Source organism: Semicossyphus pulcher, unplaced genomic scaffold, assembly GCF_022749685.1.
Source record: "Semicossyphus pulcher isolate SPU_LCO1_2020_fin unplaced genomic scaffold, fSemPul1.0.p SCAF_22, whole genome shotgun sequence".
Classification (NCBI taxonomy): Eukaryota; Metazoa; Chordata; class Actinopteri; order Labriformes; family Labridae; genus Semicossyphus; species Semicossyphus pulcher.
In genome coordinates, this window is record NW_027211696.1 from 14,002,185 (window position 1) to 14,024,442 (window position 22,258).

The following is a 22,258-nucleotide window of genomic DNA, read 5'->3' on the forward strand; positions in this document are numbered from 1 at the left end:
TCCACCCACGAGAGGGGAACAGTCTTACTCTTAAGCTAGTGTATGCTAAACATTTTTCACTAGCCAGCGGCTAACTGTGTCTGTTCTTCTTTTGCTGGTGACTGGAGCTACTAGCTGAACTAAAACAACTGGAGTGCTTGTGTAGGAAAATAAAGGAAACTTCGCCTTAGCTAGCTGCACATGCTACATAGATGCTAATAACGAATAGCTTGTAACTCCTAAACTAAGAGATAATTCACGTGTTGAGTCTTGAGGCCAAGTACATGTTTTGGCGCTTCCACCAACTCAGCCTCGGTGGTTACCATTTGGAAAATAACTTAAATTTGATGAAGGAGTATTAAATGTCTTCAAGCTCCGGAGCTTTCTGTTTGTAGATGCTGATTATTTAATACTTGTACTGCAGCTTGTGCCTGGTGAAATATGGCTCGCTGTGACGGCTGACTGTAACCGGCCAAATTGGATGCCAGAACACAGTCATAAACAAACAAACCGGCGTTTACATCTTGCTGCTATTACACAAGCGTCTGACAGGAATAACAATCGCCGTGTTCGCCGTGTTGCCTCGGATTTATAATGAATAAAGAATCGGGATTTAATTTGCGTTTGTTTGTGTAATTTAATTTGCTGTTAAGCATGATCAGGCTTAAGATTTCATCAGCCTGTAACACTGTTTTCAGCCCTGGGTGTCAACAAAGAAGATCCCGAGCAAGTTAATACAATACTTTTAAATTACTTGCTTTACTTTTCTTTCACTTATTTTGTCAAAGCTAGGTTGTGGCATTACTTAGCTTTGTCTGCACCCACACGGTTCTTTATGGCCCGACATCTGCTTTTTATTTTTTTTAACGTGCCTGCCGGTTTTATTGCATTAAATAAAACGAAACATCCCCCCCCGTGTTTAAGACATCGCTCTGCTCTGCTGCACGCGATGCTTACCTAACAAAATATTCCTCTACAGGCATCTCTGAAGGAATTGTTCCTGAATTCGAGATCTCTGCATGCAAAACGCCACAAAGGCTCCCGCGCACCGCATTTCTTCTGTGAGCGTCCTGTGTCGTAAATTCCTCCGACGGAGCGCAGGTATAGCTCCTACCCTACCTTTTTTTTTTTTGCTCACAGGGCCAATAACTGATCATATATCTTTTCTTAGTTCCTCTCCAGTTCCTCCTTAAATGCCCTGACACGCTGATGCTCCTGATTTACCACTTCACTGAACCCTAACCATGACATTTCCTCTGCTGCCAGGGGTTGTTCCCTCCTGCTTTTTGCTCCCTGTCCTCCCCCCCCCCCTACCTCCGCCTCCTCTTCCTCCTACTTATTCACATTCCTACTCCTCTCGGTTTGTTATGTGTCTCATAGCATCTCTAAATATAACCCTGCATGTCTACCTCCTCTCCTTCCTCTTCCTCTCTCTGTGCCTCCTCTTCATCTCAGTCCTGTCTGACAAATTCAAGCGTGCCGAGACAATCCGATCTGACATGCCTTTACATAACAATTCAATCCGCGGCACCTTCCACCTCCTCAGCACAGAGAGAGACCCAAAGGTGTGTTATTGGCATGGATGCAATTCTCAGCATCCCTGAAAGACTCTGAATATTATTAGATCTACGCAAACAGAGTCTTTTGTTTTGAAATTTGCATCAGATATGTTTCTCCGAGTCAGCACGGCTTAGCACAGGGAGATCAGATGTGACCTTAGCCTTACCATCACACGCACACCGCGCACAGAAAAGCGGATGGAAGCCTATATTCACAGCAAAGCCTTCTCCGAGAGGTAGGCTGCTAGCAAGAAGGCTGTAGTAAATCTTAAATAATAACCGCAAAGAGTTATGACCCTTGCTGGCATTATGCCGTTGCACACCTTCCTCCTCCTGCCCGGTGATTTATCTCTTGTCTGCCAATAAAGCTCAACATGAAAATGTCACATGTGGGAAAGAGCTGGCCTCAGCCACAGGAGCGAGCGGCATGCAGCATTAAGAGGGTCCGGATTCATTAAAGTGTCGGCGTAAATTTTGATCCCGGGGTGGTTTGCAGATCGAGAGGGAGGAACTGTGGTTTGCGTGGGACCGAAAAAGAGGCAGTGGGAGAGAAGAGGGGAAGAAAGATAGGGGCGAAAAAAAGAAAAATGGAGAAGGTAGGATGAGGATGACACCCCTGTCGAATGAGGAAGGGTAATGGTCCTGCGACGGGTGGATGAAACTCAGGGAGATCCGTCAGGGTGAAGGTTGAGAGTAGAGTGCTTTTTACAAGGGATGGGTCGAAAGACGGAGTAAAAAATGAGTCTTAAGGGGAAAAACATTTTTTTCTAGGTAGAATTAAGAAAGAAGAATCATGAAGGTGGAAGTGTCTGATACCGTTACCGGCCTCATATTGGCCTCAAATACTGCAAGTATGCCAATCAATGCACCAATCCAAAACAATACATGGTGAGCTCCTAGGTACCTGGGGCCTGTACTACAAAGCGAGTTCAACATACCCAGGGTCTCTTTTCCTGATGTGGCGTCACTAAACCTGAAAAAGGACATCGCGCTAGGCGGTCACACAACGCTAGTTATCAACTTGATAAGTCAACCCGGGGTTCCAATGAGCGTGCTCATGTTACACTGTAAAAAATGCTCTAGTTGTTTGAACTTAAATGAGTTAGTGTCCGGGCTCAAAACAAAAAACGTTCCTAGTTAAATTAACTTGTTATCCTTTAGTTTACTCAACTTGTAACTACAATTTAGTTGTTTTGTCATCACAGTCTTTCAAATTCACTTATGGCCACACCAGGGTGCAAACCGGTAACCTTCTAGTTGTGAGGCAACGGCACTAACCACTACACTGTGGAGCCTCTCCGGTAACTTTGTTGTTAGATTAAGAGTAAATTGGAAAACTTTGCTTTAATTGAGATGACATAAACACAAACTATTAAGACTAACTGCTAGTTAAACTGACAATGAATAATAAGTTACTAGGACTAATTGTTTTCACAGTGTAACGGGGTGTTGTTTGGAGCTAATGACCAATCTAAACACGGGCAAGTCTAGTTACAGAGCAAACTATGATTTCAGAAAGATACGAAGAATTTACACATAATCCAGACTAAAGTCCACTCAGCTGCAGCGGCCAAACGCAGGAAGGATGAATACCAAAGAAAACGGACTGTGTGAATGCGCAAATATAATAATATCACTGCTCCATCATTAGAGCACCATGTATTTATTATAATGTATTTACGTTGCACAGATGTATTTTTGAGTTAGACTTATTCTCTCAGCTGTAGCAAACAATGCAGCAAATAAAAATAATTATAAATCCCCAATTTAAAGCTCCTGTGAGGAACTTTCAGTTTGTGTTGATTTTGGCGCCCCCTGTGGACAAAGCCGTTCCTCTCATCTCTTTGCTGATTTTGTCCTGTACATGTTTAAGTGGTGGTTTTTAACAAATAAGCTCATCCTGCTTTCTTTAACAGTCATATGTATCACTCACTTTAAATTTCTGCCCTGGAAAATGTAAACAAAGGCAGCGTGTGTTAGTCGCTTCGATTATAGAAATCAATCTTGTTGCTGATGGTCTGGTTTGCTTTTGTAGCTCATACAGAGTAATCAGAATTAATTTCAGTCTGTTTCATAAGCAGTAAAAAACTCCTCACAGGAGCTTTAAAGTAGACGAATGCTTTCTTTCATATCTTATGAGTACAGAAGTTGTTTTTATCAGTCTCTGTTGTAGATGTTTATCAGTAAAGCACAATCAATATCTTTCATGAATATATTTCAAAAAGTAAGGCGGAAATGTTTTACGGCCTCTCTCCCTCCTCGCTTTCATGATCAGCTCACGGAGCTCCTGAATCAAGACACCTGATTGGTCAGTAGGTGGTGTTCACTTCAGGCTCATCTCTTATCTCGAACATAACCTGCTCCGGAGCAGGTTAGGTGTTCAGCAGAAGTTACCATGGTGATCTACCCCGGTAAGAAGTGAACCAGCTTCGTAGTACTGGAAAGTCGGAGTTAACCCTGAAGTTACCTCGATAACTGCAGATCCTGCTTCGTAGACTACCCCCCTGGTTTCGATTAAATTATCATGTGACAGTAACTAACGGCAACAGTGTGGTGCTAGGAGAGAGTGTAATTTTTGTCAAAGCTGGCAAAATCTAAGTAATGTGTTTTTCCACTAATATTATGTTTAGTTATAAATCCCAGTAACCGAGGAGAACTCTGTATCAGTACTCGAGTATCGTTCGAGTACCGGGGAGGGAAAAATGGTATCGGAACATCTCTACGTAAAGGTCAACAGGTCTTTAATATTTCATAAACAGACTTTTGTTGTTGTTTTCAGCCTCTTCAGTGCAGGATTCAGTCCTCCTCAGTGTACCATTACGCAAAGTGGTTGTCTTCTGCGTGAATTAAGCAGCTCATCTGTATACGCCGCAGTGATGAGAAAGTAATATGAAGAGGAATCCCGTGGTTTGTTTCTAAATCCATTAATATATCCAAGCGTGCATGGTTGATATTTCCCCTCGAGGCTCATGTCTGCTGTAACTTTAATCATAATTTAAGCTAATAACCATGTTTTTAAAGGGCTCTGACAGCGGGGGTGTGGTTGTGACAAAGATCCTCCTCTTCAGCGCCGGAGAAAGAAAGAGGGGAAAACAGCGGACGTAAATAAAAGTGGCAGCCCCTCGGGTATCTCTCTCCCTAAATAACCTGGGAGCTGTGAAGGAGTCACTAATTACCCCTCCCACAGCAGAGAGGGGAACAGAGTAACGGCCAGTCACACTCGCGCACAAAATTAGCAAGGGCCTGTCAGTGTCGGAGGCAATCACAAGGAGATAACAAGGCGCAGATCCATAGATCGTGTATGGCAAACGACAGCATTACGCTTGACTGCCAGTGGCCCAGACAGGAAGTGGAAGTGATATATATATACGTATCAAGGCCATAGATCGTCAAAAACAGGCCGCAGAATCAGACTGACGAGAACATACTACTAGATACAGCGAGAGAGAGACAGACTGTCACACAGTGACCGGATGAATCAGAAAGGATGTCACCATGGCAGATCATCAAGGACTGATAACAGGGCCGCAGACTGTTTAACAGGGAGGAAAAGCAGAATCTGTAAGACACACGCATATGAGGAATAGGATAACAGTCATACTGTGTGCACATGAGCCGGAATAATACTAAATAGCACCAGTACGGCTGCTGCTACCACAATACAGCTTTATATAACAATAATCTAAGTAATACCTACATGGAAACGTTCAAAGGACATTAAATATAAAAAGGGAGACTCAAATCCACATAAGTATCCCCTTCAGCCAGTGTGAATAGGCCATAATTACAATCTCTTTCACTTGTTACATGTGGATATTTTTCTATCACTTGTGTTTTTCCTCTACTCTGTTTTTCTTCTTCCACCTACATCCTTTCATCACGTTTTCAGAATTGACGTCTTCTCTCTCCATTCCGTGTCGACCTCCCGCTCGTGCATTTTTAAAATAGCTGCCTATGTTATATCTTCCTCATTATCCCCAAGAACAGTGTTTCAATAGGAACGCAAGAATATGGAAACAATTACAATCTCTTACACCTCTTCTTTCTCTCTTTGTCTTCCTGCTCTCTTTAGGAGCTCGAGCTGTCTTCCAACGGTGAGAGAATGAGTCATTGAGGAAGAGAAAGAAACACAGAGAGAAAGTGATAAAATCAAAAGGAAGGAAGTGAGAACAAAGAACATTGAAACAGATAGGCCATTATGGGTAAGTGTGCGAGTCCATCTCATACTTTGGCCATCCAATCTCTTGAGGGCCCAGGGGACAAAGCAGTTGGAGAAGGAAGGGCCGCCAAGTAGACAAACCAATGTGATGGACACAGAAAGGATGGACAGGATATATGCCTATCCTCCCTGCTTGTTTGTTGGAAACATCTTCTGCCTAAACAAGAGTTCCTCTCCGTGGAAATTTAAAGAGAAACTGGATTACGAAGCAAAAATGTTCAACTTCCGAAGACATGGAGCACTATGGACATTTCTCACACGCTCATTTTAAAGAATATTTGATGCTGCACATATTTATTTTTGTACGAACGTAAGAGTTAAGAGAGTTCCTTTGGGTTAGCATTTATCACAGTGATGTACAATTAATTTTTACTTGCTGTGCTTATTATTACTACACCTTGAACTGTGAAACCTTTCTAGAGGACAATCGTAGGAAGTCCTTGGTGTATAGATTTGAAATAACCTGAGCAGCTGCACACAATCCTATGAAGACACACCTATACATGTTCTGTGATGAAACTAGAAATAAGTCAATCAATTGCAAGGATCTCTCAGTGTTATAATGGACATATAGGAAAGGGAGATCACTTTCCTTGTTGACGCACTGATACAACTAAGCCTTCACAACATCAAACTGCCTGCAGAGCCTGTGGATGTGGGGGGAGCGAAAGAGACAAGAGAAATGGTGAGCAAAGAGCCAAACCAATTGCTCACAGGCCAAACCAACGGCAAGAGCACTTTGGCGGACAAGTTGCCCGGGACAATGACTGTCCGCTCTGTGTTGCTCAATCGAGACTCCCCAGATATCGAGAGCCGTCTAAAGCGGCGCCGCAACCGCACCCACCAGGTCCGCTTCAAAGACCTGGAGGATGGCAGCAGCAGCAGTGGCAACAGCGGAACAGGAGAAAACAATAGCCATCAGAGGCCTGCCACAGATTGTGACAGCCCGCATCCTAGTCGCAAACACAGCAGCAGGGCTCCCACGCCATGGGCCGACAGGGATGGGCCAAGGACTAACAGTCTACCTGGCCAAACCTCTGTGGTGGGGGCTGTGCGTGGGGACATGGCAAGCACTATAGAGGTAGTGGCAGCTTTCTTAGCCAGGGCCCCTCCTCATCCATTGACGCCAGGTCCAACACGTCGATGCTGGGCACCACCACAGAGTAACTCCCTAACCTTGCCGATGACACGCAGGCCCAGCACGAGCACCAGCACAGCCATCCAGACCTCCCCATGCCTGAAAAAGCCCCAGTCCATCTCTTCCACACACAGACGTAGCCACAGTCTTGGGGACTCAGTGGGCGTAGACGGGGATGATGAACATGACTCTCAAGATGAGTACCTTACACACAACCATGTGTTGCCTGGGTCCAACGATCTTAATGGTCCTTCTGCTCCTGGGGAAGGAACTGTGGTGGAACGAAGATCTAAATCTTGCAGAACAGACATGAAATCAGCTGTTAGTTTGGTTAAAAATTCAAGGCACAGTTGCCCCCCTTCAGTCCTCCACAATGTTGAGCCATGCCACTGTACCACTGTATCCTGTCGAGATGTTTCCAAGCGTCAGGGGAACAGCACTCCCTCAGCGGTCAGGAGAAGGAAGCGGCTCAATAGGACGACGAGTGATCCAGGAAAGGAAGTCCACTACTGCACCACCATTACTCAGACTGAAAGCCCTAGTCCTTCACCAAAACCCACAAATACCAGACTCTGTACCACTCAAGTTCAAACTGAGAGCCCTTCCCACACTCTAAATTCAAAGTATTGCACTGTCCAAAGTCAAACTGAAAGTAAACGCCAGTCTTCACTCCTGAGTGACAAACAATGCACAACCCAAATTCTGATTACTGACTCTCGTCCAACCCTACCTCCAAACACTGAACAGTGCACCACTCAGATACAAACAGACTCACCCTGTCACCTTCCCCCAGATCAAAAACCTTGCACTACCCAAACACAAACTTGCAGTCCCTGTGCTTCCCCACCTCTCACGGTATCACCCTGCTCAATGCAAGTTCAATCTGTGAGACCAGTATCCCCAACCGCAATTCAAGACCCTCCCACCTCCCAAATAACTACTGTGCCTTACTGTACCTCTCCCCCAACTACAAATGCACCCACAACGAGCCCTGAACACTGCGCTAAGCCACTTTGCTCCTCTCCATCCGAACCAGCTTGCACCACCCCTCCTCCACCCATAGCAATGGCCATTCCTTGCTCCACTTCTGCACCTACTGTTGTCCAACACCCAATCCCTTATTATACAGTCGTGTCGCCACCAACAACCCCCAGCACAGCTGTGGTCTGCTCCAGTCCTTCTTCAACTGCAACACCACAAACCACCCAAAACTGCACCTCCCCATCCCCAAACATAGAATCATTACCTCCCCCAACCTGTGTGACCCCTACCCCAAGTATAACCTCTAATGTAACTCCCTGTGATCCCACCAATATTCCAATAACTGCCCCAAATGTGGCACACCAACCACCAATCAATGCACCAAACGCTACACCTCCTACAAACCCAACACCCTGTACATTTGTAACTCAAACTGCCATGTCTTGCACCTCAATATCATATTACTCCACTACACATCCGGTTGGTCCCAATGCCTCTCAACCAAATTCTACAGCACCTACTTATGCCACTCTCATACAAACTGTGTCTCACTGCAATATTCCATGTAAAGCTTTGCAAAATACCTCTGCTGCCAACACAGGAATAACCCCATACTCCTCCCCAGTCCCCAAACTAAAATCTTGCACTTCTCCGCCTCCACTTGTGAAAACATATGTGTCAACTCTTCCACTTGCACAACAATGTGCAACACCAACTAAAGCTGTTCCTCTGTATTCTTCCACATTTCGTGCTGCGCCACCATACACACCCCCCTCTCAGGCCTCCTTCAACGCTCAGGATAAGAGGGGCATTCGACTTCCACCTCCTCCCCCACCACCTCCACCTTACACACCACGCAAAAAGGGAAATGATACACCAGGTCCTGCAATCCGTACACCCATGCTCAGGGCAGACAGCAAGGCCAGCAAGAAAGATAAAGACAGGGAGATGGAGAAAAAGGACGATATAAAATGTAAGGACTCACCCAAGCTTTGTGAGAGAGCCAGCTCTTTGAAGCACAGAGCTCAAACTCCGCCAGTTGCTGTGATGAAGGGAGAGAAGCAGTCCTCCTCCTCCTCCTCCTCTCCTGCCAAGGCCTGTTTTAAGCCCAGCTGTCTCAGCTCAGCCCAGGCTCAGCTTGGGGCACTACACAAAATGCTCTGCTCAGGAGCCAATGTCCGACCCAACACCCCCAACAGCCAACACCCTCTTCCTCCAAACCAGCAGGGTTGCTCTGGGGCCAGGCGCTGCTCTGCTTCTGGGGAGCGACCTACAGCTGGGCCCCTGACCCCCACCCAGGCTGACACGCTGAGACAGGTCCAAGAAATTCTGGGAGGGCTGGTGGCCGGGGCCAGGTGTAAACTGGACCCAGCAAGGGTGACAGAAAAGCTCCTGAGTCCCAATGGACCCTTACATGATATCCGTAGCCTGCAGAACCAGCTCCACAGCCTGGAGGGGGTCCTGGAGACCAGCCAGAACACCATTAAAGTCCTGCTGGATGTCATTCAAGACCTTGAGAAGAAGGAAGCCGAAAGAGATGGGTGAGGAAATATTTCATTTTGGTGGATACTTGTATAAAAAAGATAAGGTTTGCAAATTGACACCAAACCACAAATCTATTTTAATCAATGTGGTTTTGAGCTTAAGACTTCTACATGTTGTCTTGCATATTTGATTAGATAATAGCATTAATTACTACTGTAAGATTATCAGCAACCCACTCTGACGGCTTTGACACTCAAACTGAATTAACCAGCCTGGCAGTTTGCAGCAGTATATCAAAAACATTCAAGTGCACATTCTTGTAGATTTCTTTGTTGAGGAACTTTTTATTATTTAAGATCATAAAAATACTCTGGCCACCGCATTTCCTCAGCAGGGAGGTCTAACACAGAGATTAAAGAAATGCTGTATTGTATAGAAACAGTTGTCTTGGCTGCCTTTTCGTGAAACGCAATGTTGCTTCATGTGGCCCTTTGTGGCCAGTCAATTTGCAAACCTACATATTAAGTTTACTTTATTAAGTATGTACGTCTACAGTTTACCTTGATTACTTTCTAGAATCATTACATCCTGTCTCAGAGCATTATAAAGTCTTCAGTGTTTGGGCGTCTGACAAGCCTTCAAACGCCACTACTTAAACCCACCTTCCTGTATTTTATTGTGTAACTAGTACTTGAATTAACACACCCACACCAATAGAGCCCCTTTTGTTGTTTTACTGTAGCGTGAGTTTGTTTTCAAGTTAAAGACTGAAGCTTGAAAGCCAAAGCTCAAGTCCTAGGTGGCTCATTGCACACAATTTAGGTAGACATTAACTTTGTCAAAACAATTCAACTCAAAATAACGATGACTATGATGTGAGAACTGCTCTAAGCTCAGTTCACACAAAATTATCTTAACCTTGGTTTCTGGTTATAACCCTGTAAAGTCATGGAAAAACAGTTGGGATTAAAATGGACATTACGTGCAGGTAACTTGAGTTAGTAGAACTTATACCAAATTTAAACGGTTCGAAATCTGGCTTTAATAGAAGAGTTCCACATCGTAGATTACCCAGGTTCAGTAGTGTTCCTTACTTCAACGGGAGTGTTAACAGTTCTGTGAAAAGTTGCCAAGCCTTCGGTTAAATCAGGGGTTTTGAGAGGGGTTTGTCTGGGTTTAAATGTAGTGTGAAAGTCCTGAAGCCAAAGGAGGAACTATCCCACATTTGAGGTTGTAAATGTGAAACGACTAGAAGCCGCAGGCTAATGGAGCTGTAAACCCTGGGCTAACAGGGGCTTTTAACCCAGGGGCCGAGCGTAGTGTGAAAAGCCATCTGGTAATCTGTGGTAACATTTAGGCTTGTGTTAGCTTACAAAGATAGACAGATAGATGTATGGATAGAGAGATAAATAAAGGAGAGACGAGCAAACAGTGGGACTCTGTAAATTATGATATTTCTGAGAGGAGACCTGGAAAGTAAATGTCAGCGTGTAGCCTAAGTGCCTGCTGTTTTATTCCCACACAATTAATTTTTCAAGTGAGAATCTGCTTCTCTCCGCACAAAAACAAACGAGGGGCAGACACGAAAACGTGATCGTAGCTCTGCACTGAAAGGTTGCTCCCCCCTTCATGAAACAAAGTAGACAAGTTGGTTGTCGTAGTCTGATTATCCTTCAAAAAGGGGAAAATCCACAGCGGCGGTAATAACCTCCCTGCATCATGCGCTGTGAATATTAAAGATAGATGGCTGTTGTGCCTGAGCTTTGCTGTGATGCGGCTCCCCCTATTTATAGCCAATCCCAGCATTGTAAATACTTTGGCAACAAAGCCGTGTGGACGGAACACAATGTCAATTTGGCGAGAACGAGAAGGCAGAAGTAGCTCAAGAACAGCAGGGCGAGAAAATGAAACCACAGATTGACATTCGAGACAGACGGCGGGGCAGCGCCTGCCGTTATTTTTATGGAGTCTCGTGTCAGTCATGTAACTCGGTCCCAACTCGCGATACGCTGAAGAATTCATGTCATGTCAGACCACAGGGAGCACTTTGGGAGCTTGGTTGCACCCATTTTGCAGCAGCTCTTTTTCCTCATGCATGTATGCAGCAGGCGGGGATAGATAGGAATCAGCGTTGGGCTGTCATCATGTTGGTGGTTTCAGATGCCTCTTAGTGTAAACCCCTTTACCATTCTCATCAAGTCTTTAATTAATCTGCTTCCTACATTGTAAGCGGCTTAGTAATTTCTCCCGCCTTATCGCACCAAAATAGGAGCAGATAGATGTGTGTCTATGAATCCATGGAAAGGCTTGACTGATATCTGAGCAGCATAATCCAAATCACGCCGTTAACGCTAATGCTAACGCAATACTTTGCAGTCATTCGAGCATGTGACCGCGCGGCCCTCCGTCTCATAAAGTGACATATCTTGCGTGTTCCAGTACAAGACTTCAGTGACGGGGCTAAGTCTAATGCATGCAGACTTGACTTTTACCTCATAAGCATTATTTTATGCCCGGAGTGAAATAGTGACTCATGGTTTTTTTACGTAACCGCCCGAGCCTGTTGGAAGGGGGTATCGTTCATTAAAAAATGATCAGGGGTGATTTCAGAGAGGAGATTGCTTTATTTGCAGGGATGTGTGCGCTAGAATTTCAGTCCAACCGGGGAAGCTATAACCTGAATATGTCTCACACAAGCACACACACACATTCAAATCATTCTTTTACCCCTGATATGTCATCTCCGTGCTTCTCCACAGAAGACATTCATACCGAACCGGACAGGACATTGAGAACTGTGGGACCTGCAGGGACTGTGCCTGCATCATCTACAGGTATGGATGCGTGAATTTCTGCATATTTATCACTTGTTTTTTTTGTTTTTTTTACACGCGAGCACCGAGAGCGCAGTGCGTGTCTCGGTGCACAGTTGTGTGCATCATGCTGTCATTTTGCATCACGTCAGTTTTGGGAGGGAGTTCAGTTTTTTTACGGCGTGGTAGGGTTTGCCGTTCTGCTCGGTGTGACAGCACAGCCGGATGCGGCACGTTGTGCGGCCACTCTTTGCACAAACACCGCTGCAGGTTTGATCAGTGAGCACAGTTATGAGGGATTTGTAAAGACTTATCACACACACACTGTCATGCAAACTCTCGCAGATTTAATGATGCGACAACAACACAGACTTTAGTCGTGCAACTGTGTGCCCACTTCCCTCCCACCGCCTCTACCTCTCCCATTTTTCAACTCTCCTTATCGCTCTTTTACACACACATACAAACACACAGATGCACGCAGTGTCGAACACACAAGCACGCACACTCGCAGAGTTACTGCATAATCATTCCGCTCTGAGATTTGAATTGAAATCAATCAATTAACAAACAGGATTTCACACTTTACAGGAGGCTGAAGGGAGGCAAAGAGAGGAGTGTGGATTGCTATGAAATTAAAATCCTTCTCTCTTACTTTGAAAATGTCAAAATTGCAAAAAATAAAAAGGGTTATTAGTGGAAGAAGCAAATCTTACAGAGAAAGAGCAGAAAGAAATTGCAGTGAGAGGGGAGGGCTGACGTTCAGAGAGCTTACAGACACAAAGATGATTTCATTACGGGCTTGTAGTTTGGTGTTTATCGAACCTTTTAGAACATTTACACGTTTGTATTTTACATTATACATTATCTTAGATGGGCCTTTTTTAAAAACTGTATTTCCTAATATTTAAAATATATGCTAATTCACTTGTGTATATTTGTATATTACATTTATATCATTTTATAAAGTACATAGGCAAGTTTATTTATACACCATTCATACATACAGGAATTCAAAGTGCTTTACACAGTTAAAAACAGCATTAAGAACATTAACAGAAATGTGACAGATACAAAAAGTAAAATATATTAAGATATAAGTTCAGGTCTGGTCAGAATACTACAACAGTATATGCTCACTTCCCCAATAAGGCTGTCTAACATGTAAAGTATTAGAAACGCCTTTTTAAGTTTTAACTCGTCAGTTAAAGTTATTAGTCGTGTTCCCCACAACACTTCCTTTTCTCCTGTACGGGCTCCAAACACTTGGATTTCTTACAATTACACATTTTTTAGTTTAATCTTTTTCTTTCTAAACCGCAAACAACTCTTTTGCTCTTTAATTAGAACTCGTCAGTTATGATTTTTACTTTAGAATTCCCAGAATTCACCTGGGTCCCAGACTCCAGGGCTGTTCAATTGGGCCAGAAACTGTGGATGGGCTTTTGGTACTAAAACATTTTAAACAAACACAAAGGAATGTAGCCAATAATATTTTTTACACCCAGGCGGCGTTAAACCGACGGTTCTCATTGTCAGTTTTACGTCTCAGGGTTGACAGACACATTTTCCGTGGAGAACTCGCCTGTGCCTGTAAATAGCCAAATGTTTTGAAGTGCTGCTCGCGTGGTCGGATTTGTGTCGCACGAGAAAGTGTTGACTTGTGAAAGATATCATGATTGGCAGCAGACGTATCACGCCGGTTTCGCTTCCTGACAGCTACGGATTTTAGACCACGCTCGCAGTGCTGTAACTATTTCAGCTACACATTAACACTGATAGTGACGAATATGTTTATAAAATGATATTAAAATAGCCTGTTTAACTCACTTGCTGCTGGGCCACATGGAGGTTGCTTCTGGGCCGGATGTGGCCCGTGGGCCGGCAGTTGAATAGGGCTGCTGTATGTTACCAGGGTCTGTATATACAGTAACATGTACAGTAACACACGTGCATATCATACATAATTATTGATTTATGATGAAGGGTGTTGCACCTAATTTAAAATATATTTATTTTTTAGACTTCCTACTGAATCTTTACTGTCCTGTAGTTATTCCATCTGCATAAAGCTTTGTAAATGTGTTGCTTTGTATCAGGATACCCAATATTTTTGTTATATTTCCATCCTCAGTTTTGATATAAAACACCAGGTTATCTTTCATTTGTTCAACTCAATATTCAAAATTTATTAAAAACCATCAAAGCATTGGATTGTGGGTAATTTTGTGCCGCATCATCAAGCAAATGTTGCTTAAAAATCCACCAACAACTGTGTCGGCTTGGTGAGTCATGAGATGCGAGACGCATCGTCAACAAGGAGCTGCTCTGAATATGAGAATCCAATTCCTGCTTTTATACTAATCGTCCACCAGAGGGAAGTTAACTGATCAATATTGCTGGTAATTATTGATCTTCCACTGATGATGAAGCGGGGTCCGAAAGTCGTGTATCAAACACGATCCAAATTGCTCGACGGGGTTAAGTCAGGTCTCTGATTATTAAACACCAATGAGAGGCAGCGCCCGTCATGTGTCGGAGAAAGCACAACTCAATTAAGAGGCCAACTTTCATCATCACTCATTTTAATTGTGGACTGGAGCCGCGAAATGTGGCGTGTGCACCTCCGACTGATTGCTTTCAGTGATGTGATTGTGCACACTCACCTACTCACTCATTTATTATTTATCACTCCGTGGCGCTAATAAGATGTTTCCTGTAGCTACAACACGGCCTCGACACGAACCTCATCATGAAACAAATGATATTATCGCTGAGGTTGAATTACCGCGAACCACGTTAATGATCCAATCAAACTATTATCCTAATCTAGTTACTGTATTTATTCTGTGTGTGCAAACCTCAATCAAGAACGAAGAAGAAGAAGAAGAAGAAGAAGAGGCAGTGGGGGAGGACAAGAAGAGAGACAGATGAAGATAAGAGAGGAGAAGATGTGAGGAAAGATCTGACATGTAGAAATATAACAAGAGAGATGGAGCAGAGGGAGCGGGAGCCCATAAAGAAAACGATTCATTCAGAAAGTAATCACAGCTTCATCTTAAAGATTAAATGTAACGTCGAGGGTTACGGCTCAGGAAGAAACAGAAAGGGAATAAGAAATCCTGACAGCGTAACGTGACAGGAAGTGGTGGTTTTGACGTGTTTTACCGATCGTCATGTGTTTTCTCCCTAAGTGGCTGTTCTGAAATATTACACCTCATATTACACGTCCACTTTTTCACGGTGCGGCGAGCACTTATCGCTCAATCGACCTGCCGAGTCGACATGCTTCTTTCATGTGTGACAAGAGGATTTTCCCCGCTTTGAAGGGGGAGGAGATTTTTCTTTTCTTCGCGGCTCAAGTTGAGCCGAGTCTAAAAGAGAGAATTTGGCAGCAATAGAGGGGAAAAAAGGTGTTGGAGGAGAGAGAGAGTGAGAGAGAGAGAGAGAGAAAAAAGATATGAAGTGAAGCCTGAAAAGGAGTGAGTGATGGAAAAGCCGTGAAATCTGACAGGACAGATTCCATCAATTAAAAAAAAAAAGCCTCTTGAAGAAGTCTGAGCCGTCGAAGAAAAGCAGAGCTCAGCACACGGCGCGCTATCAATCTGACTGAGGAGCTCGGACAGGAAATTATTTAGAAAAATCAGATGATTTGCATATAAGGGACCTGAAGCCACTTTAAAACGTGACCTGAGTAAATACTGCGTCACAGGATTGTCTATCAAAGCTGAAACGATTATACGAACACTAGATATGAAAGAGTTTGCTCGTACTGAGCTGATAAACCCACAGATGTTACCACCTTACTCGTCAGTTCCCCTCAGCTCTGCGGAGCGTTTTAGCGTCTTTCAGCTTCTTGTTTTGGTTCGACATCTTTTAAGCTGCTGATTCATGAGTTGTCAGCCCATTAAATGGTAGCGTTTCAGAGCATACGTAGCCATCAGGTAGTCGGGCCCTATCACAGCTGATTCTCCCTCCAAAGTCATTAAATATGGCAGCTTGGACAGTGGCCCCACAAGTCAAAATATGACGCAGTAGGTACCAATCGAGCCTCATGTCTGAACGCTTTCCTCTTGTTTGATGTGGCGTGGAAGTCAGGTGACGTAGCATGAACGAGCACAAAACATGTTACGAACAATCATGGGCCTTTCGTCCAGGAGACTGGGGTTCTATTCTTGCTCAAATTACGTCCCTTGTGATAGTCGTGTAACGTACATGCGTCAGTTAGATCAATTAGGGTGTGTTAGTCATGGTTGTAGTGTATGTGAGTTTTGTAAGTTGCGTACGTACATTGGTACTTTGTCCAAAAACTAACCTAAACCTACCGATGTAACCAAATGGTGACCGTTTTCACAAAGTGAACCAAGTATGAATTATTGTTGTCAAAAGGTCTTAAAACGTCCGTCAGCAAGCCTTGTTTTAAAAACCCTGAAAGTTTCATAATAACCTCGTCAGGTTACTGCAATCTTGCATCAACAGGTCAATCTTACGTCAGTGTTTTCTAAGACAGCATGTACTTTAAATTAGCTTTAGTTTAAACATTTTAAAACAAGTTAAAGAGCAGCTCCAGTCATGTTTTAAGACATATAAAATGTTTTGCTTGAAATAATAAATTGTGTCCGATATGTTTTTTCTGCAAAATACATTTAATTACCTTGTAAAAATCCTCCCAAGGCATCTCCTCCTTCTCCCTCGTTACAAACTTCTGAATCTGCATACTACATCTGCCCACAATGCAAATTTCCAGCCGCCCACTCCGTCACGAAAACAAAACACGTCACTGCCATTGTTTAGTGGCAACTTGTTGAAACTAAGCTAGCTTGAAATGTAGTAATTAGCAGTAGTGACGTTAACGTAGTCAGTTGTGAGTTTGCAAAAATTACGATGACAGTTACAGCTGGCTTGCACATCGCAGAAGTGGTCACCACAGGTTACAAATAATGATACGCATAGCGTCACCCCATCCATTAACAGGATTGGCGCCTTAGGTTTGTGACATCACAAACCCCTGCCAATCTGAAAACGTGTTGTTCAGCCTGTCCTTGGTACACTGCAGTTTAAAAGCAGACAGGATCAGCCATGGAGACGACTGCTGATGTTGTCCCTGATATGTCTTGTAGCACATGAAGAACACCACATGGAGATGTTTACAAGGTTAAACACTTGACTCTTACTGTGTTTTACACTATACCACATTTTCTTCCCTTTTAAAAACTTTAAGGAGAAAATTGAGGCTGAAATCAAACGTAATTATTGTTAATTAATTATTAGTTATTATATAAAGTGATCTCTCAGTTATTATGACACATATGTAGTTTGTGTGTTTGCTCACAGAGCGTCAGAGTCTCCGGTGACTCCGGACGTCTTTCAGGACAAAGCTTATATAAAAATGCTAATTGCACTTTATCCATGCAAATGTGACTACAGAACGTAACATTTTGAACATTTTGTACCGAACCAGGACGCATAAATAACGCTTCATTTGTTCTGGTTTTAAAGGGTCTCACATTACAGCAAGAATAATGCATGATGTATCTGATGTTATTTATCGGGCAGCTGTTGCACATTAGCTGCACGTTAATGCGTGGATGTGATTGTGTGGCCGAGCAGGAGCGTTAATTACCGAGCGGAGTTGTGTTTTATTTTTTGGGCTAATGGCAAACAGGCTGTATGGATAAAAAGTATGGAGGCCTAACAAGGAAGTGTTGTGCTTAATCCCTGTGGAGCGCGGAGACGGCAGCCTAATCAGATCTGCACTCTGCTGCTTTATCTCCGCTTCTGCTTTGTCTATTGCTCGATCACGCATTTCGCTGGAGGAGCTCGATGGGAGATGGATTAATGACTCTCTGGACCGTACGTTTTCTGCTAAACTCTGAGTCCACTAAGAGTTTCTTTTTCCCAAACACAATCCGTCATCGCCTTCACTGAACAGCAGATAATTGAGGAAAAAAAAAAGGTTGCTGAGGAAGCATTCCTGCTCTTTCTTTCGTTCCTGCTGGCCCGGGGATGCCAGTCATGCTCGTCTGAAATCTGTACTGCGGCCTCGTTTCACACTCGCATTGTTTTCTCTCTCATTTACAGCCTGTGCTGCCTCTTTTGAGCGTCCTATTTGTCAATGAATGCCTCTTCACATCTGCGATATGCATATGCATGCCAGATGAGCGGTGGTGGTGGTAGGTTGGAGGGTTCCTCTGACTGAGACTCGTAGGACGAAGGCTGCAGACGGATCCATTAGGAGGGCTTTGAGACGAACATTTTGTGACAGCGCCTACAGTAACAACTCATCACCACACACCCATCATGAATCAGCGCTTCCTGACGCACATCTCCGCTGACACGACAACGCATGACAGGACTGGAAACTCGCATGCTGTCCTTCGATTGCGATAGACCAGGGAGGGAGTTGGTGGAGCATAAGAGAGTCTGGGCACAGGGGACGGGAAATTTTGGATGACTCTTCATGCATATCAATATCCCACTTTTTTTCTCTCGCCGTGCATCCCTCAATGACTCGTACCTCTTCCTCTCTCTTTGCCTAACTCTAGTGTGCAGTGAAATATTCATCCGCATTAAAAATTCATCACAGCGGCTTTAAAAGATTTTAAAAAGTAATAATAGTGTTAAAAGAGACCTGGAGACATGGCTCCTTTGGCTCGGTGCGGCTGAAGGATGGCTGCCAGACACGTTTGTCCCCCTGATGGAGCAGCGCTGCATGTCTTGCATTGTTAAACAGGAAGTATAATGTAGCCTGATAGGCGCGTGGAGGAATAACATGAAAACCATTTTTTCATGCGTCGAAGTCAAGGGTATTTTTACCCTGAAGTGCACATCTATCAAGCAATCAGCTTTTATATGTAGAGAGAGAGAGACAAATTACAGCGAAAGATATCTGGTGACACTAGAGTCGGTCAAGATTGTGCTTTTTTTGAATGTTATTTACAGAGAACCAACATTAATCCACCAATGAGCAACAGTGGCAGGAACCTCGAGCAGAGCCGGACTTATTCATAGACAGCCGTCTGCCTCGACTGGCTGGTACGAGAAAGTGGCATAGAGGGAGCGAGGGAAGACGCACATGCGGACAGGGATACGTACAGACGGCAACAACAATAATACAGATAATACAGACTTTTTGTAGCAGTTTAAGTCAAGCAGGCAGCAAGCAGTCTGCAGCGAGGATCCACAGAAGACTGCGAGAGAAGGGAGCTCAAAAACTCTTGGGAAGATATGAAGTAATAAGTCACTATCTATCTATCTATGGCCCACTGATTTGCATTTGCAGTATTACAGACTGGGTGTCTGTGATGACTTTCTCAGAAAAAATCCCAAGCGGCGCCCAGTTAGTGACGCGTTCTCCATCAGCCAGCAGTGGTTGGTCTGCCAGAGAAGGTAGGCGGAGCTAAGCTGCTGCTTTTCCGCTCTCTGCAAGTGTTGCGAGTAAACAGTAATCTACTATGGCTGAACAAACAAAGAAAAGGTCGATGACTACAAGCTTAATCTAAAAGGAAAGTTTGAAGCCAACTCTTTAAAGGTAGACAGTGTGTCTGCCTCCTGGACCAGAGGCTGGTAGATGATTCCAGAGGAGAGGGGCCTGATAACTGAAAGCACTACCTTCCATACTTCTCTAATAACTCTTTCCCACCATAATTAGCGTGTTGACACGGGCTTTTCCGACCTGGGAAGACCTGCTTATAGATGCCGATTGTCTCTTTTCCCATTGCCAGTGAAGTATACTCTTGTCGGTCTCTTTTCTGCTGCGTCGCCGTCTTGACGTCACAAACGCGCCGGAAACAGGGTTAGTAATCAGTGAAGATGTTACGGTGGTTAGGTCTTTATTGTATCTATTACTCATTCAGTCTGTTTATTAAACTTGGCGGCGACAAATTTGGAACGATGTTCAAGCACTGCTCGAATTTGTAGCTGTGATGATAAGGAGTCGTAGAAGTTACCAACGGAGCATAGCATCGTGCCGGAGATTAGCGTGTCGACACGGGTTTTGTGTTCCCATCAATGCCGATCGGAGCCGAGGAGATAATTACCCGGGTCTGAATGCCGATTGTAACCTTTCCCATTAAGCAAAAAGCTGAGTGTTTTTTCTGACCAGTGGGAAAGCGGCTTTAGAGACTTCAAGTAGCACGAGCAGGCGTGCATCCTGCGAGCACAATGTTAAGGAGGGGTCATAGGGCGCTGTGGTGATGTCTCGGTGCCTGACCTTTCAGAGCTTTGCAGGTGAGACGTGTTTTAAATTCTCTTCTCGGTTTTTTCGATGGAGCCCGTAAGAACAATGTATAGTGTCTGTGCTGTCAGTCACTCAGTGTTAAGAGCTGTGGTGCATGGAGGCCTCATTCACACTCCTCCTGCCCTCTATAATTTGCTTCAGTCTCCAGAGTGCTACTTCTCAGCTTGGGCCCACGTTTCCTTTCACCGCCTTTGATTCACTTTCTCATGTGGCCCAGAAGGAGCATAGCGGTCCAATTCAAATACTCTCCACACGCTTCCAACACTGGCCCATAGCTCCTGACAGCTTCTCATTGTCCTGGTTTTTATCCGCGGGAATACGGTGCTCTACAGACATCAGAAAGAGGCGCCTTTTCCAGTAGATTGCTTGTGTCACTTCTTCCGCTCTCTCCCCACATTTCCCCCGTTTTTCTGCGCTTTGAATATAAATACATTTCACACCTAAATGGGGATGAGGGGAAGTGGTGCAAACTCGCAGCAGGGAAGAGGGGTGAGAGCAGAGGAGCGTCAGAGAGGAGGTGAGAGGGAAAGATTGCCCAGGCAGCTTTGCTTTTCCTTCCACGGCCAAATGAACCGGAACCCGAGGTGTTTCTGTGCAGTTTATTCAGGGAAACCAAAATCCGCACTATACATAGAGAGAGCAAATGAGCAGAAACTTGTCCAAAATAAATCTGAGCCCCACTGTGCGCGCATTTAGACGAGCTCCTCTGAACACACAGCGATGTGCGAGCAAATTATAGATGAACTTCTCATGTTCACGGTCACAAGGATATTTCTGAACCTGTATTCAGCCTCCAGCCGTTCATTAAACATTGACAGTCCTCTGCCATTATCATAACAGGGAGTGAAAAGACCTGACTGAATAGAATATAAAATGAATTCCCCGGGAAAATACGGAGGTTAAGAGAGAGAGGAGGCGAGGGAAAGTGCATCTGTGTTTGAAGACGCAACAAAGTAAAAGCGACAGAAAGACGAAACGGAGCGGAGGATATGTAGAAGTGACAGAAAAAAGTGTGTGCGTGTTTGTGTGTCTAAAAGACGGAGAAGACAAAATATGAATCTTAAAAGCAGCGTCGAAAAACAAATCAGGCAGCTCGGGATCCGTGGATATGATGTTTATATTGGACATTTTTTGCACTTCACAATGTAGAACCAGCGCTGAACTTCAGCGTCAGAGCAGGAGCTCAAGCGCTTCCTATATGTTAGGGTTGAAAAGGGCATGTATCGAGTCTGGCTGTCATGCATGCCCACAATTTTCCCCTAAATTTAAATTGTCTGTAATCTTTATTTTTAACAAATGTCATTTGGAAACGTATTTTAAAGCGGTCAGTCCTTGTGAAGTCTCTCCTCAGATTAACAGAACTTCTGGCCAACAACTCGACTGTTACGTCTCACTCTCATGGCTCTCAGAAGATGTGTCTTTATCCAGGGTCTGCATCCTTTGAAGGACGCGTTCTATGAAGGATGAGACCTTTGTGCGTAGACCGCTAAGGCCGAAACTGAAATGAGACAGTCTGGTCTACGGTGGATATCCTGTTTGCATCACCAGCTGTTCCCGCCCTTAACCTTGCGTCACCAAACACAGCTCCTGACGCATAGCAACAGGTAGCTAGTGGGCTGACTAGCTAACTAACATCACGTTACTTAACCTATTATTCTAAAGATAAGTTGTTTCAAGGCCCATTTTGTTATTTTTAAAGGAGCAATTCATGAGTGAAATACTGCCATTTTCCAGTCAATGACATTGATCACTGCAGGCAACGGCTCAGAGCGGTACAGAAACTGAAATACGACGAGAATATACCAGTGGATCGTCTATAAAATCTTTAGGTCTGCAGTCTACATT

The 22,258-nt window shown here is 44.2% G+C and overlaps 2 protein-coding genes across 5 annotated transcripts in view; one reads left to right on the top strand and one right to left on the bottom strand.

Moving 5' to 3' along the window:
• The window catches only part of LOC138602072 (BCL2/adenovirus E1B 19 kDa protein-interacting protein 3), a 31,585-nt gene extending 22,491 nt beyond the window's left edge, over positions 1 to 9,094 (bottom strand). Inside the window, exon 1 of the mRNA XM_069673459.1 lies at positions 8,862 to 9,094. The gene's annotated coding sequence lies outside the window, so the exon portion shown is untranslated. The remainder of the gene's footprint in view (positions 1 to 8,861) is intronic.
• The window catches only part of LOC138602071 (mucin-2), a 45,113-nt gene that overhangs the window by 3,718 nt on the left and 19,137 nt on the right, over positions 1 to 22,258 (top strand). For 3 of the 4 annotated variants that reach the window (XM_069673454.1, XM_069673457.1, XM_069673455.1), the window contains exons 2-3: positions 5,611 to 9,417; positions 12,121 to 12,195. In XM_069673454.1, the coding sequence (XP_069529555.1) occupies positions 6,440 to 9,417; positions 12,121 to 12,195 (3,053 nt within the window). In that variant the 5' untranslated portion in view covers positions 5,611 to 6,439. The remainder of the gene's footprint in view (positions 1 to 5,610; positions 9,418 to 12,120; positions 12,196 to 22,258) is intronic. The other variant, XM_069673456.1, reaches the window with a different exon arrangement.